The 13,131-nt window shown below is 39.9% G+C and overlaps 1 protein-coding gene across 10 annotated transcripts in view; it reads right to left on the bottom strand.

Moving 5' to 3' along the window:
* Positions 1-13,131, bottom strand: part of xpot (exportin, tRNA (nuclear export receptor for tRNAs)) — a 147,151-nt gene that overhangs the window by 16,143 nt on the left and 117,877 nt on the right. For all 10 annotated transcript variants that reach the window (XM_069904223.1, XM_069904221.1, XM_069904227.1 and 7 more), the window contains 9 exons: positions 12,836-13,072; positions 10,907-10,945; positions 10,667-10,729; positions 9,549-9,673; positions 8,049-8,193; positions 7,365-7,484; positions 5,548-5,642; positions 2,228-2,297; positions 1,310-1,548 (listed from right to left, as the gene is read on the bottom strand). In XM_069904223.1, the coding sequence (XP_069760324.1) occupies positions 1,310-1,548; positions 2,228-2,297; positions 5,548-5,642; positions 7,365-7,484; positions 8,049-8,193; positions 9,549-9,673; positions 10,667-10,729; positions 10,907-10,945; positions 12,836-13,072 (1,133 nt within the window). The remainder of the gene's footprint in view (positions 1-1,309; positions 1,549-2,227; positions 2,298-5,547; positions 5,643-7,364; positions 7,485-8,048; positions 8,194-9,548; positions 9,674-10,666; positions 10,730-10,906; positions 10,946-12,835; positions 13,073-13,131) is intronic.

Below are 13,131 nucleotides of genomic sequence, written 5' to 3'. Positions count from 1 at the left end.
TTTTAAAATGAACTTTGAGTGACATGTATATTTGAAGTCCTGGGCCCATTTGTTATTCTGTTCCACTTCGATTTTTCTTTTTTAAATTCAGTCATCCAGCACGGTAACAAGCCCTTCCAGCCCACGAGTCCGTGCCACCCAAATACCCCAATTGACCTACAACCCCCAGCATGTTTTGAACAGAGGGAGGAAATTGGAGCCCCTGGACGAAACCCACAAACTCCGTACAAACAGCACCAGATTTGAACACCAGCTGGTGCTGCAGCAGTGCCGCGCTATTCATTATAATTTTCCTGATCTAAATGATTGATTCTTAATTATCAGTGCTGAAATCCATTGCCAACTGCATACGCTCATTCTGGAAACTAATTAATATCTTCAAATTATGTGTAGTCCTCAAACTGAAATCCCTGAGGGGAAATTGCACAACACATACAGTTGAAGGCACTTGAACTACATCCACTCCAAAAGGGAAGTATGAACCAAAACAAACTGGAATAGGCATCGGCAACTAGGGAACTGGAACATGATAAAAATGGTGGCCCTGCCATAAGACAGGACTTGCCACAGAGCTAAAGGAGAGACACTGCGCTGTTCCGAAGAGTTTAATTGTCTGGTCCTAATGCTGGTGGCTCCACAAAGGCTTTAAGTGGCTTGTTAAAGGAGCTGATGTTGTTTGCCAATAAAATCCTGCAACTGCGAGGTCTGCACGCAAGATGGTGGCACCTCTGCTCAGTAGCAGCCACAAGGGGATGCAGATTCCGGTGAGCAATGGACTGGTGTAGGGTACCAGATATGGGGAGAACACCACCCCCCTCCCAAAATTGGGGAAGGAGAAGCAAAGACTACACTACAGGACAGTGCCAATGGCAGCATACTAGCAAGGCTTCAGCAGCTGAAGGACCTACACAGGCAGCGGGTGACTCAGTCAAGTGATCTCCACAGCCATGGGCTATTGGTGAACCTGCACGGGCTGGCTCATGGGACCAGGTATCGGAGCCTAGATTAGAGAGGGTGCTGAGGACAAGGACTCAGACTTCCTGATCGCATTGGAGGTTTGGAAATAGAGGTCGGGTTGCCGACAGATCGAACAGGAATCTTGTGTTGCTGTGGAGGTGAATCCACAGACAATCAGCGACTCTGAAGGGCTTCTCTTTCACTTGTATGGTAAGAGACACTAGGCAACACTAATGACAACTCTTTGTCCTAAGGCAGTACATCATGTGTTACTTTTTTAATATATTATTACGACAATAAAAGGAACCTTGACGTGAAGCAAAGGCAGAAGTTTATTCGACAGAGTACAAACCTGGCAAAACCCACAGCGTGGTTTAAGCAGTCAGCCAGTATCGTTTGCCTCTCTTCGTCCTGTTCCGTTAAGAGTTTCTCCAGCAATATCTTGAATTTCTCCATGAGTGGAGTGAGCAAATCCCTCATCATAGTCTGCTTCCTCTCTGCTGGGTATTCGCTATTCACAATCAGTACTCCCGCTGTTTCATAAATAAACAGTTGATCGTCACTGCTTAACAAGGTCTGGAAACCGTTCTCCTGCAATAGACCCAGGCACAATAAAAACAAATCTTCAGGGCTAATAAAGCATAACCATAATTGCCTAGATTGAAGGAAACTCTTTCAAGATGAAATCTGCCATTTTATTGGTCTCAAGACATCTACTTGGCAATCTTTCTGTACTGGGAGGTTAAACAACATGCGTTTTCATTACCCCTTTAACAAGGTAAAATGTCTCAAGGGGCTTCACAGATGGTTGTGAAATTCCATGCGACACTGATTATGGTTTGAATCTCGAGCATAACTTTGCATTGCACTAACTTAGGCATGTTAAACTCCAACCTATAAACCTCCCTATATTTCTTACTGATCCAGTAAAGATTGGCAATCCCTTTTATTTTTGGATATCATTGATAAGGAAACCATTTTTTTTTGTCCAACATGAATGGGTATAAAATGAAGCTGTTAAAGGTTGACCGATCACATTTGTAGGCAGATTGTACTTTTCAAGACAATCTTGTTCTGTAAGGGTCACCTTATTCAACCAGCACGGTACAATTCCAAATCCACAAATTTAAGTTCCCAGCGGGCAAAAAAAAAAACTTCAATTTGTGTCTCTGGACACCTATCCAGTAATTTGACAATTAAGTTACAGCACAAACCCTGGTTCTATTAAGAGATTTAACCTGCTACAAATCAAAGTTAATTCAATACATACACAAGGTGAAAGCACCAGCAAATCTTGTATTCTGTTCAGAATATCCTCAATATAGGGATTCATATGCTTGCTGTAAAAAAAAGGAAGATGAGAAGCAATTAATTAAACATTTGCTAGGTATTGTATATTTCAGCGTACAAGTAGAGTCTTGAAACCCTCAAGAATCATTTAAAACATTTGGTGGGGGGGGGGGGTGGCTTATATGCCAGATACAAAAATGAGACCTGAAATTCAACTAACTGTTCAACGCTGATTCAGCGTACAAGTTGACCCTCAAAAAACCCAACTACAACAAATTTTCATGCTACCAGTACATCAAATCATTCCTGTCACTGAAAGACCTCTAGAAAGTTATCCACGTCCTCATTTTCTCCCGTTTAGACTACTCTAGCTCTCTACATGGGAAGTCCATCATCATCATCCCATCTGCAACTGGTTCAGCTCCTGAGAGGAGGCAAGAATAGGGACCATATCACCCCTATTCTCCCCTCCCTTCACTGGCTGTCAGTAGGGTCAGTATCGATTTTAAAGTTCTCCAGTTTGTTTACAAAGCCATCAATGAACTAGCCCCCTCCTACATCACTGATCTCCTAACGCCTTACTCCACTTCAAGACTCCTCAGATCGGCCAATTTAGGGCACCTGGCTTTTTTGAGCTCAAATCAAACTCGGGGAGATCACACCTTTATGATAGCAGCCCCTAAAATGTGGAACAATATTCCTCCCTCAAGTCAGCCCCATCCTTTAACTCTTAAATCTTGGCTGAAGTTGTATTTTTATTCAAGTGTTTGGGAGTGATTGTTACCATGTTGTATGTACAATTATGAATCTCAAGTACTTGTTTTATTCTGCACTGGAAATAGCTACAAGATATAATTTATGATCTGTACGGTACTTTAGTCAACATGAGTTGTCTTAAATGTGCTATAAATTAACTAAACATTAGAACATTTTTATTAAAAAACATTTGGAACCCTTCAAAAATCACTATCTATCATCACCTGAGGCAAAGATCTTGGTAATCGCATCCAGAGTCTCATAGTTTAAACTATCATATGGGTCCTAGTCGGTATCTGATGAGGCGGCTTCTGCATCAGTATCCTGCAATAAATCATCTTCTGCACCATACATTGCACTAGAGATACCACACTTTTTAAACTATTTTATCACAGTCTCTATTTTTATTTTATCCCATGCCTTGAGCACCAAGTTACACAGCTCGTCAAGTGATGCAGCAGACATTCCCCCGCCTTTTGTAAACTACTTTTCTGCGCTGGACATCCATGCATTCCATTCCTCGTGCACATGGTCTTTGAATGGCTTGTTCAAGCAGACATTGAGAGGTTGCAATACAGACATCAAACCACCCGATATAACCACCATGTAAGTATTTGTAGTGCTAATCTACTTTTAGTGTTCTCAGTTAAGTGGCTTAATTTTCAGTTAAACATATCCCGGACCAGCAAACTCCATTCTTTGCAAAAACTGCCTGGCCATCTGTTCCACAAGTTGCCTCGCCATAGTTTTACACCACTTTAATCCAACCATTCTTTTAAATGAAAATATACAAAAATACCCTCAGGGAATTTTATTTTCGGTTTAAGTTTGCTTTTGAAGATTACCACGGATCTTAACTTTGTCCCGCCAGTTCCTGGTCTTTTCATGGCCTGTACTTCTAGTTTACAGTTTTCACACCTTTCCATTCCACTGTTCAAAATTATTCATCAGTGTTTCCGATATTTGTCAATGCAAACTGGTTTTGTATAATAGACTGGTGAAAATTTACAGCTTTATAATCAAGATCTTTTGCTAGTTTCTGAGCACTATTTGTTTTTTTGTCATAATACTAAATTTTTCCTGTTTATGAAATGGTTGCACCAGCCGTCTGTATCCTCAAATCATTACCAAGGTCTGGGTGCAACTTGGCCCACTGCAGTGCAAATGTTCTGGTTTGATTTTGGGTGACTCTTGCCTCTGTTCATGTACCCATTCTGCAACGTGATTTTCCAACACTGGCCAACGAGTGATTTTTCTTTTCATCAAACATTGCCTCTAGTATTTTTCTTAATGTATCATCTTTCTTTCTCCAACGTCTTACCAACTTCTCATCTCAAATATTCTTGCAGTTGCTGGATTTCTTGCCCATTTCTATTACTTTCAACTTAAAACTTGCTTCATACTTTTGTCATTTTGCTGGAGACTCCATGATAACAACCACCCCCAGGCAATGCCCAACAGCTGAGTCATTACGATTTTTGTATATGCCCGAAATAGGATAAAACCATGAAAATTAGGCTGAAAATGGGGGACCCATCTTATCTGAAGGACTTGTACGCCGATATATACGGTAGCTTACAACTTAGTAACTTTTTGCTGTTGAAAGTATCTATTTGAATATCTATCACATTGTATCATTGCCTCTTAACACAACTGCATACTACTGTAATTGCTTTATGTTTTTGCAATTTTTTTTATATTACAAAGTATCTGTTCAACTGTAGCAAGTAGGAATCTTGGTGCATGTGCTTTGTGCAATTTGTATGACAATCTCGATCAGAAAGACTGCTTCCTGAACATTTTTGGGTGCATTTTATGGATTTTGGGCTGCTGATCACGAAAATCACCTTAAAAACTTCCCTTATCACAACCATTTAAAAAAAATTTAAGACTACTTAAAACATACAAAACCATGAAATGCAACATGTCATTGAGAATTCATTTTCTGCATTCACTCTTGGAGCAGTCAGTGACGAACATGGTGAAAGGTTTCACCAGGACATTGCGACATGGCAAAGCGGTATCAGGGCAACTGGAATCCATCAATGCTAACTGAGTATTGTTGGACATGAGAGGCATCAGATGCTGAGTACAAACAAAATACCAGCAGCAAAACCATTTTTAGGTCAGTTGATCAGTTATGCGATTAAACTTGCTAAAGTCAATAAAAGTTAATTTAATGCTTCTCCAACTTCCTATGAGATTCAACAAATCTGAAATGATCTTTCTGTTGAGCTTGTAGTTGTCTATCAATCCCCAGTCCAGTGTTATCAGAACTATTTGTTGTTCTTCACTTGGTTAGCACGCCAACTCGAAAGGGGAGGAACTCGCAAACACTAGGAAGAGACTCCAGTGTGCATAGCCACAGCAAAGGAACACCTGAGTTGCATCAATCACTACAACACAGTGGAAGCACTGGGAACTCTGAAAGGAGGTGTGCACTTTGTGATCTTGCTCAAGCTCTATAATCAATACTTTTGCATTAAAAAAGTGTTACTGTGAGCTAAAGATTAAATGTACCAGAAAGATGGAGGAATCACTTACCTCAAAGATTTAATGAACTTGGAGAACAGGTAAGCTATCCTACTTCGAACTTTTGGACTATTATTACGCAACCCTCTGTGATCCAAAAATGACATCTGCATCAGTAGCAACAAATTAAATTTATTTTTAAAAATGCAAGTCAGATGGTTGAGGGACAGATACAAAATTTAACATGATTATACAACTGATAAAATTGAAATGTTGCTGTTCCTTGCTCGGAAATCCATACTTCATAGATATGGATGGACAGCCAACACCTTTCATCTGGGGTGACTCTAGCAAACACCAGAGGACATCAGTAAAAGGTGAGGGGAGGAAAGTTTAGGGGAGACGTCAGGAGTAAGTATCTTTGCTCAGAGAGTAGTAGGTGCCTCGAATGCATTGCCGGAGTGGGCGGATACAATAGAGATATTTAACAGACTGTAAGGCACATGGATGCAAGAAAGAGGGGTATGGTAGAGAAGGTTTCAATTGTTGAGTAGGTTTGTTCAGGTCGGCAAATCACCGTGGATCAAAGGGCCTGTACTGTAGTGTTCTACGTTTCTTTAAAACCACCAACACTGATTATTGATTTAACTCTGGATAACAACAAGTTTCCTTTTTGGAATATGACTAATATTGACAAAATTGCATCAATATTGCTGAAATTCTAGGTATTTCTTCCTCCACAGTTCTTTCTATAAAGAAAGATGTACGAGGCCTTCTCCCTCAGGAAAGCTGCACAGCATTCAGACAATCTCTAAATAAAACGTTATTTTAATTTTATGTATGTGATCACTGTGCTTGTCTGCAATAAGTCAGAGTGGAGATGATGTTTTATTTTATGGGAGAGTTTAGAACAAGGAATTATTGTTCAAAAATAAGTGGTTGCCAATCCCATTCCCCTCTCCTCACTGAGTATCACCATAGATCAGATCAGTCTGGAGTTTCCCTTCCCAAATGACATTAATAAACCAGATGGGTTTTTTAATTAGTTGAATTTAAATTCAATGGGGGAGTTCAAACTCCCTTCCAAATCAACGATTCATGCCTTCACATATTCGTAGCAAGATAGTGAAGCAATGGCCAACACTACCTCTCTCTCTCAGCACCAGAGACCCAGGTTTGACCCTGACATTGAAAACCATCCTCATGGAGTTTACACACTCTGTGATTGCCCAGCTCCCTTCAAGGCGCCCGGTGCCACACAGTTACTGTAAATTAACCCGAATGTAGGTGGGTGCCTTGGAGAATTTCAAACACTCTGAAGAGAAAGTATTTTTATTTTGTGCACATGGGGGGGGGTGGGGAGAGGGAAGAGCAAATAGATGATGGGAATAGGAAAAGGATAAGATTGATGCCAAGATTAGCATAGTGTAATGGCCAATAAATTTATAAACATTTTAAATTAGACCTACATCATGGTAGCAAGCCCACAAGCCCATGCCACCTACAATTCCTGTATGCTTTAAAGGGTAGGAGGAAACCGGAGCACCCGGAGAAAACCCACAGACACGGGAAGAACATACAAACTCCTTACAGGCAGTACCAGATTTGAAACCGGGTCCTCAATGCTGTAATAGTGTTGGGTTATCCACTGTGCCACCCAATACAATACTTGCTGAGTAAAAGTCTAAGAACTGAACAGCAGAATACACTGACCGAATAACCAAAATTCGGAGGTTAAGTGCAGTAACCACTAACCTTAGGCATAGATTTGTTTTTCCACATCTCTCACCCACTTTTCTAGAGATTAAATACCCTTAGTTCTACAAGCTGCTAAATCTAAAAGGCAAGCATAAAATAAACGGAAAGAGGTCTGCATTAAATTAACTTACCAAAATGGAAGGAATGTGCTGTGACTCGACAGCAAAAAACTTCTCGTAACGAACCACAGTTTCAAAAAATTCCAAAGTAACAGATGTGTGCTGATACTGACTCACTCCAGATGTCACCAACTATAGGGACCGAGAAAGTGTGTTATATTTTAGAAATTAAATTGCAATAGTTCATGTTTTGGTTCTTTTCTCAAGCATTCTGTCCCATTTCCCCCTCACTTGGACTGGTAAATAAATATCATTTCACAATTGCTACAAAGCATACTTTTAAAAATAAAGCAGAAATTATTGATTGCACTGCTTCCTCTTGGCTTCAAGGGGGAATCTGAATAATGAGGGAACCCATCAAGTGAATCTACCAGAAACTAGGAATAAACCTTTCTCAAATGAATTGTTGACGTGCTGGATGAGGATTCATCCACATGGTTAAGAAAAACAAAGATAAATTGGGTCTGCTCAAAAAGGTGGCACAAGTACAGCATGTTGAATGGCACCTTCTTTGATTCTAACTGAATGGGTGACACATTCAGAATGCTCCCACTGGATCTCTTCCTCAGTCAACACATCTTTTTGTAACATGCCTGCAATGAAGTGAAGAGGTGGATGAAAAAAACCAAACTGGATTAACAAACTAGGGTGGTTCCCTACAGAGGGGTTAAATGATAGCATTGGTAAAAACTCAACTGTGTGCATCATCTCCTGCAGGGGACCAGCTTTTGCGTTGTCTCCAGAAAAGTGCGCACCATGGGACGCTGGGATTGCTTCTCCCAACATGAACAGCAATCTCAGAGCCACTTCCACTTCCATGAACCTTGTGTTCTGCCAGTTCCTAAAGAGGAAAGAAAGGACTCATTTATACTCAGTGGCCCATGAACACAGAAAGCTGCAGAAAACAGCAGACCTAGCCAAGTCCATCACAGGAACTGACCTCCCACCCATTGAAAGCATTGTTGTGAGACATACTGCCAACATTATAAAGGACGCCTGGAAGCCCATCACAACCTCTTGCTGCTGCAGGATAGAGGTACAGAAGTCTGAAATCCATCAATTTCAGGCTCTTGAACCTCCCTCAACTACTCTAACCATTAACTATACTGAGACCAACAAAAAAAAACTGTCTGAATTACTTTTTCCCCCCTCACACTAACTCCTTTGACGTCATCTCTTTTTGTCTTGCATTTATGGTAATTTAACACTTTGGACTCCATCCCTGTTTTCAGGGACTACCAACAAGCCCATATATTCATGTCCCTGTTTTCTCGGAACTGGTTTTTGATACCCAACCACCAGCTGGTTCATACTGCAGTTTACTCATGTACCCAGTCTGAAGTATATATTATGAAGGGTTAATAATGTAGCAGATGCATCTTATGTAAGAGAATTTTGGTGCATCTGTACCTTGCACTTACGTACATGACAATAAATTCACAATGAGCATAATTGGGCCAGGTGTCACCACAAGAAATAACGGGCAAGAGGAGAAATCAAAAGAAGCGGGTAAATTTCTCATTACGTGATGCACAAGAACATTTTGATGCTACTGCATCAAGGAGGAGAGAGTTTGTCAAGTCTGTTGGTGATCCCTCTCACCCCAAAGATTAAAAGAGGCTATGCTTGCAGCAGTTTTAAGAATCCTTGCTGAATAAATGTAAAACCCTTCTGTTTGAAAGTTAATTTAACTGCTAGGAATTGACAAATATGGTTGCAAAGTTAAACAAGAAAATCTAGATACTGGGGTTGAGTTCAATAGGTAAATGTGCGACAGAAACTCAACAGGTCACGGTGCATCCATAGGAAGTAAAGGCTGACCAATGTTTCGGGCCTTGGACCTACATTGGTTAAGACCAAGAGACAAAGGAGCAGAAATAAGCTATTCAGCCCATCGAGTCTACTGTACCATTTAATCATGAGCTGATCTATTTTCCCACTCAGCCCCACTGCCTATAACCTTTGATGCCCTAGATAATCAAGAACTTATCAATCTGTCTTAAATATACCCAATGACCTGGCCTGCATAAACGCCTGTGGCAACAAATTCACGGATTTACCAGCCTCTGGCTGAAGAAATATCCGTTACCAGTTGCTTCCTGTGGATGCTATACGGCCTGCTGAGTTTCTCCAGCACCTTTCTGCATGGCAAATACAGCTTCTTTTTCAGGCTGTGGCTAGGGTGCCAATACTTACTCCAGCGTTGTATTGAAGACCCTTTGAACAGCAGCCAAGAGTAATTCAGGTGAAACTTGTGCTAATCTGTCCAACAGTAACTTCAAATGCTTTCTGTACTCCAGGAACATAGCTTCATCTTCACCCTGATACCAAATTATAAATATATATTTTTTTTAAAAATCACACGACATTACAGGAAAGCACTTTATCACAATCTGAATGTTTTTTTATTTATATACATATAAATATTAAAAGCCCCATTATCCAGAATTCAAGCACCCAGCAGCCTTAAACTGACAAAAAAACACAGAAGATAAATGAAAGTTTAAATTTGGCACCCCAATGTATTTTATTATAATTGAATATAATTATGGTTTTAAACTTTTAAAATAAAGTATTAAAAAAATATTTGGCACCCCTTGTCGTCAGTTCACCAATCCACTTAACACAATCTCAAGCATCTGGAAAATTCACTTATTTCTCTCCAGGTTTGTGTATTTAATTTGGATGCAAAAGATTTATCACAATTATACCATTTCTTCACTGCTGTCATTTCATGAAAATCAACATCGTCAATGTATCAATAAAGAGCTAAACAAAGTTACGTTTTGTTGAAGGTCTCGATGGGGCACAGCAACATCCATCCGTCCTGACAGGTGAGTGGTATTCTGCCATGCCACATTCAACATGGATCAATTAGAATTGGGAAAAGAAGCTGGTCAAGCATCCCCTTCCTGAATATCGACTGCAGGGCTAACATTGCAAACCCACGATCAAACTAACATCTCTGGTCTATTGGGATTAAATTTCATCTGTCAATCACTACTGTGGAATTCATGGTTCACCTTTATAGAGATGTTATAGAAATAAGAACGTTACTATCACCAGTGAAGTACATACCCAATTGGAATATAGTCTGATTCAGGCTAAAACACAAAACCCCTGGAATACAGCACCATGGGTGTCAGTAGATGCCGGAGAGGTGCATTTTCCAGTTGCTTGAGACAGTGTGTCGCATGATTGGCGAACGAATGGCAAGCCGCACTAATTTTAAACTTTTGTATTTTTTTTGCCCATTTATTTTCCGCAATTTTTTTGCCAGATTCCACTTAATTTGAAGGGTACAATTTTCTTACCTCATTTTCAAAATTGTACTCTTCATCATACGTTAGCTTCTTTATAACTGTATGCATAATTGCCTGTGATCAAGGAAAAATAGTCAGAACATGAAACAACTCCCCTCCTGTGCAATACAAAAATATTTAAAACGCATGGGGGTAGGGATATTTGGGCGGCACAGGCTCATGGGCGTGGAGGGCATGATATTGTGCTGCATGTCTACATTTACTTATCTGATGTAACCATGCCTGATTTACCTCAACATTGGCCTTTTCCTGTTCGGTCAATGCAGGAAGCTGGAAAGATCAGATCAGAGAAAGTTTAGATTATTCTGAAGATACAATTCACTAAAACAAAATCTGCAAAGATTATTTTGAGTGCTACACACACCTCACACCCATTTCTATTCTCCATGACACAACCGGGATAAAGACTCAAAACCCAGCTACACTGACAAAGCAACCAAATAGAGGTATGCTAACCCTCTCTGAAGGGTGGACCATTTTTTTTTTATATAAAGGTTTTAGACAGGTGAAAGGGCAAAAAGATAATCAGAAGTTTCCATCTTCAGAGATTTATTAATGATGGTAAAAATGAAGGTGCAAGCAAAATAGCAGAATTTATTAAATACTGGGAACGTGGTAGAACCGTGGGACAGCACGGTTAGCGCAATGTTATTACAGCAAAACTGGCACTATCTGTAAGAAGTTTGTACATTCTTCCTGTGTCTGCGTGGGTTTCCTCCCATCCTCTAAAACATACCAGGGTTGTTGGTTAATTTGGGTGCAATTGGATGGCACAAGCTTAAGTGGCTAGAATTGGCTTCTATCGTGATGTGAATAAAATTTAATTTAAAGGCAGCATGAGGGTATTATATGCAAATGAAACTGCAAACTATTATACTAATGATTATACAATCAAACTTCACCCCTTCCTTTACAGGGAGGAACATTGTTCAAATTTGCTAAATACCAATGTCACAGAATAGAAAATATATAAATCAATCCTTAGATTTACAGATGAATCCCCAACCATTTCCATTAAATGAATTAATAAATGCCAAAGATATTCCAGATTACAATTGAGAGAATAATTGAGCACAACAAAGGAAAACAATTCAGAGTTATATCGAAGAAAACCAAGACTAACCATGTCTCTGCCACAGCAAACGGTCAACCACCATAATTAAAATGCCCCAATTTATGATCCTGCTGTGATGCCTGCACAGTTCCATCTTCAACTAGCAAGTGTCCAAAAATATTAAGTGATTTTTGCTTCACAAAATGCCAAACAAGATATCTTTTAGCAGGGAGGTTATGCTGCAACCATACAAAGACGACATCTGGAGTTCTGGTCTCCTGACTTAAGGAAGGATGTTCTGGCTTTGGAGGCGATGCGGAGGAGGTTCACCAGGTTGATTCCAGAGATGAAGTTGGCCTATGAGGAGAGATTGAGTCATCTGGGACTGCACTCGCTGGAATTTATAAGAATGAAAGGGGAACTTATAGAAATATGAAAGGCATGGATAAGTCAGAAGTAGGCTCAAGATTCAGGGAAGTAAATTTAGAACAGAGATGAAGAGGAACTGCTTTTCTCAGAGGGAAAATATATTTAAGACAAGGTTGGATAGATTTCTAGGGGAATTAAGGAATACGGGAAAGGGGCAGGTAGGTGAAGAGCCAATCATCAGATCAGCCATGATCGCATTGAATAACAGAGCAGGCTCGACAGGCCGGATGGCCGACTCCTGATCCTATTTCTTATGTTCTCAGTTACTATCAATACTAGAAACCAGACATGGATTCAAACTAGAATTTGACAGGAGCAAGGATCAGAGAGATGAATTCCAGAAATTAAGGTTTCTGTAGAGAATATTTGTCAAGGATAAGGGCCATTAAATGATAGCCTGAGTAAAAAAAAATCCTATCAATTTAAAAACAGACGTTAAGACATTCAATTTCATATCTTGAAGTCGTAAAAGAATGCTTGTAATTTCAATTTTGCAAGGTGCTATTCACCACATTAAGTTTATTTGCATCCAATTCCAAGTATCACCTGACAGAATAGCTTGTTATCAATGAATAATTAATCCAGTTAGAGTTAGGGATAGGAAAGGCAGACACACATTTTGCTTACTCTTCAAACGTTTACACAAAATACGGAAACTCCCCTCACTTCCAACTTACTTGTTTGAGCATGTGAAGGTAGTCGTAGCAGAAGCCAATTATATTGGAGGAAATGTCGTCGTCTTCATGCACCAGCAGTTTAAGTAGAAGGGGCACTTTAGCTTCCACAGCCTGCAGGGTCACCTGGCTATTCTTCACATCCCCTGCTTTAACCAGTTTACTCCAGCTGGTAATTAAAGCCTGGCCCATGCCATTAACCAGCTTGGAAAACCTTGCCAAAAAGTCAACATCATCTTCCTAGACAAAAGAAAAATCTAATTACATTGATGAAATTAAAACAATTGAGAATTTCTCAA

Source organism: Narcine bancroftii, chromosome 11 (assembly GCF_036971445.1).
Source record: "Narcine bancroftii isolate sNarBan1 chromosome 11, sNarBan1.hap1, whole genome shotgun sequence".
Lineage (NCBI taxonomy): Eukaryota > Metazoa > Chordata > Chondrichthyes > Torpediniformes > Narcinidae > Narcine > Narcine bancroftii.
The sequence above is the reverse complement of the archived record's forward strand: the minus strand, read 5'-3'. Positions and strand labels throughout refer to the sequence as shown.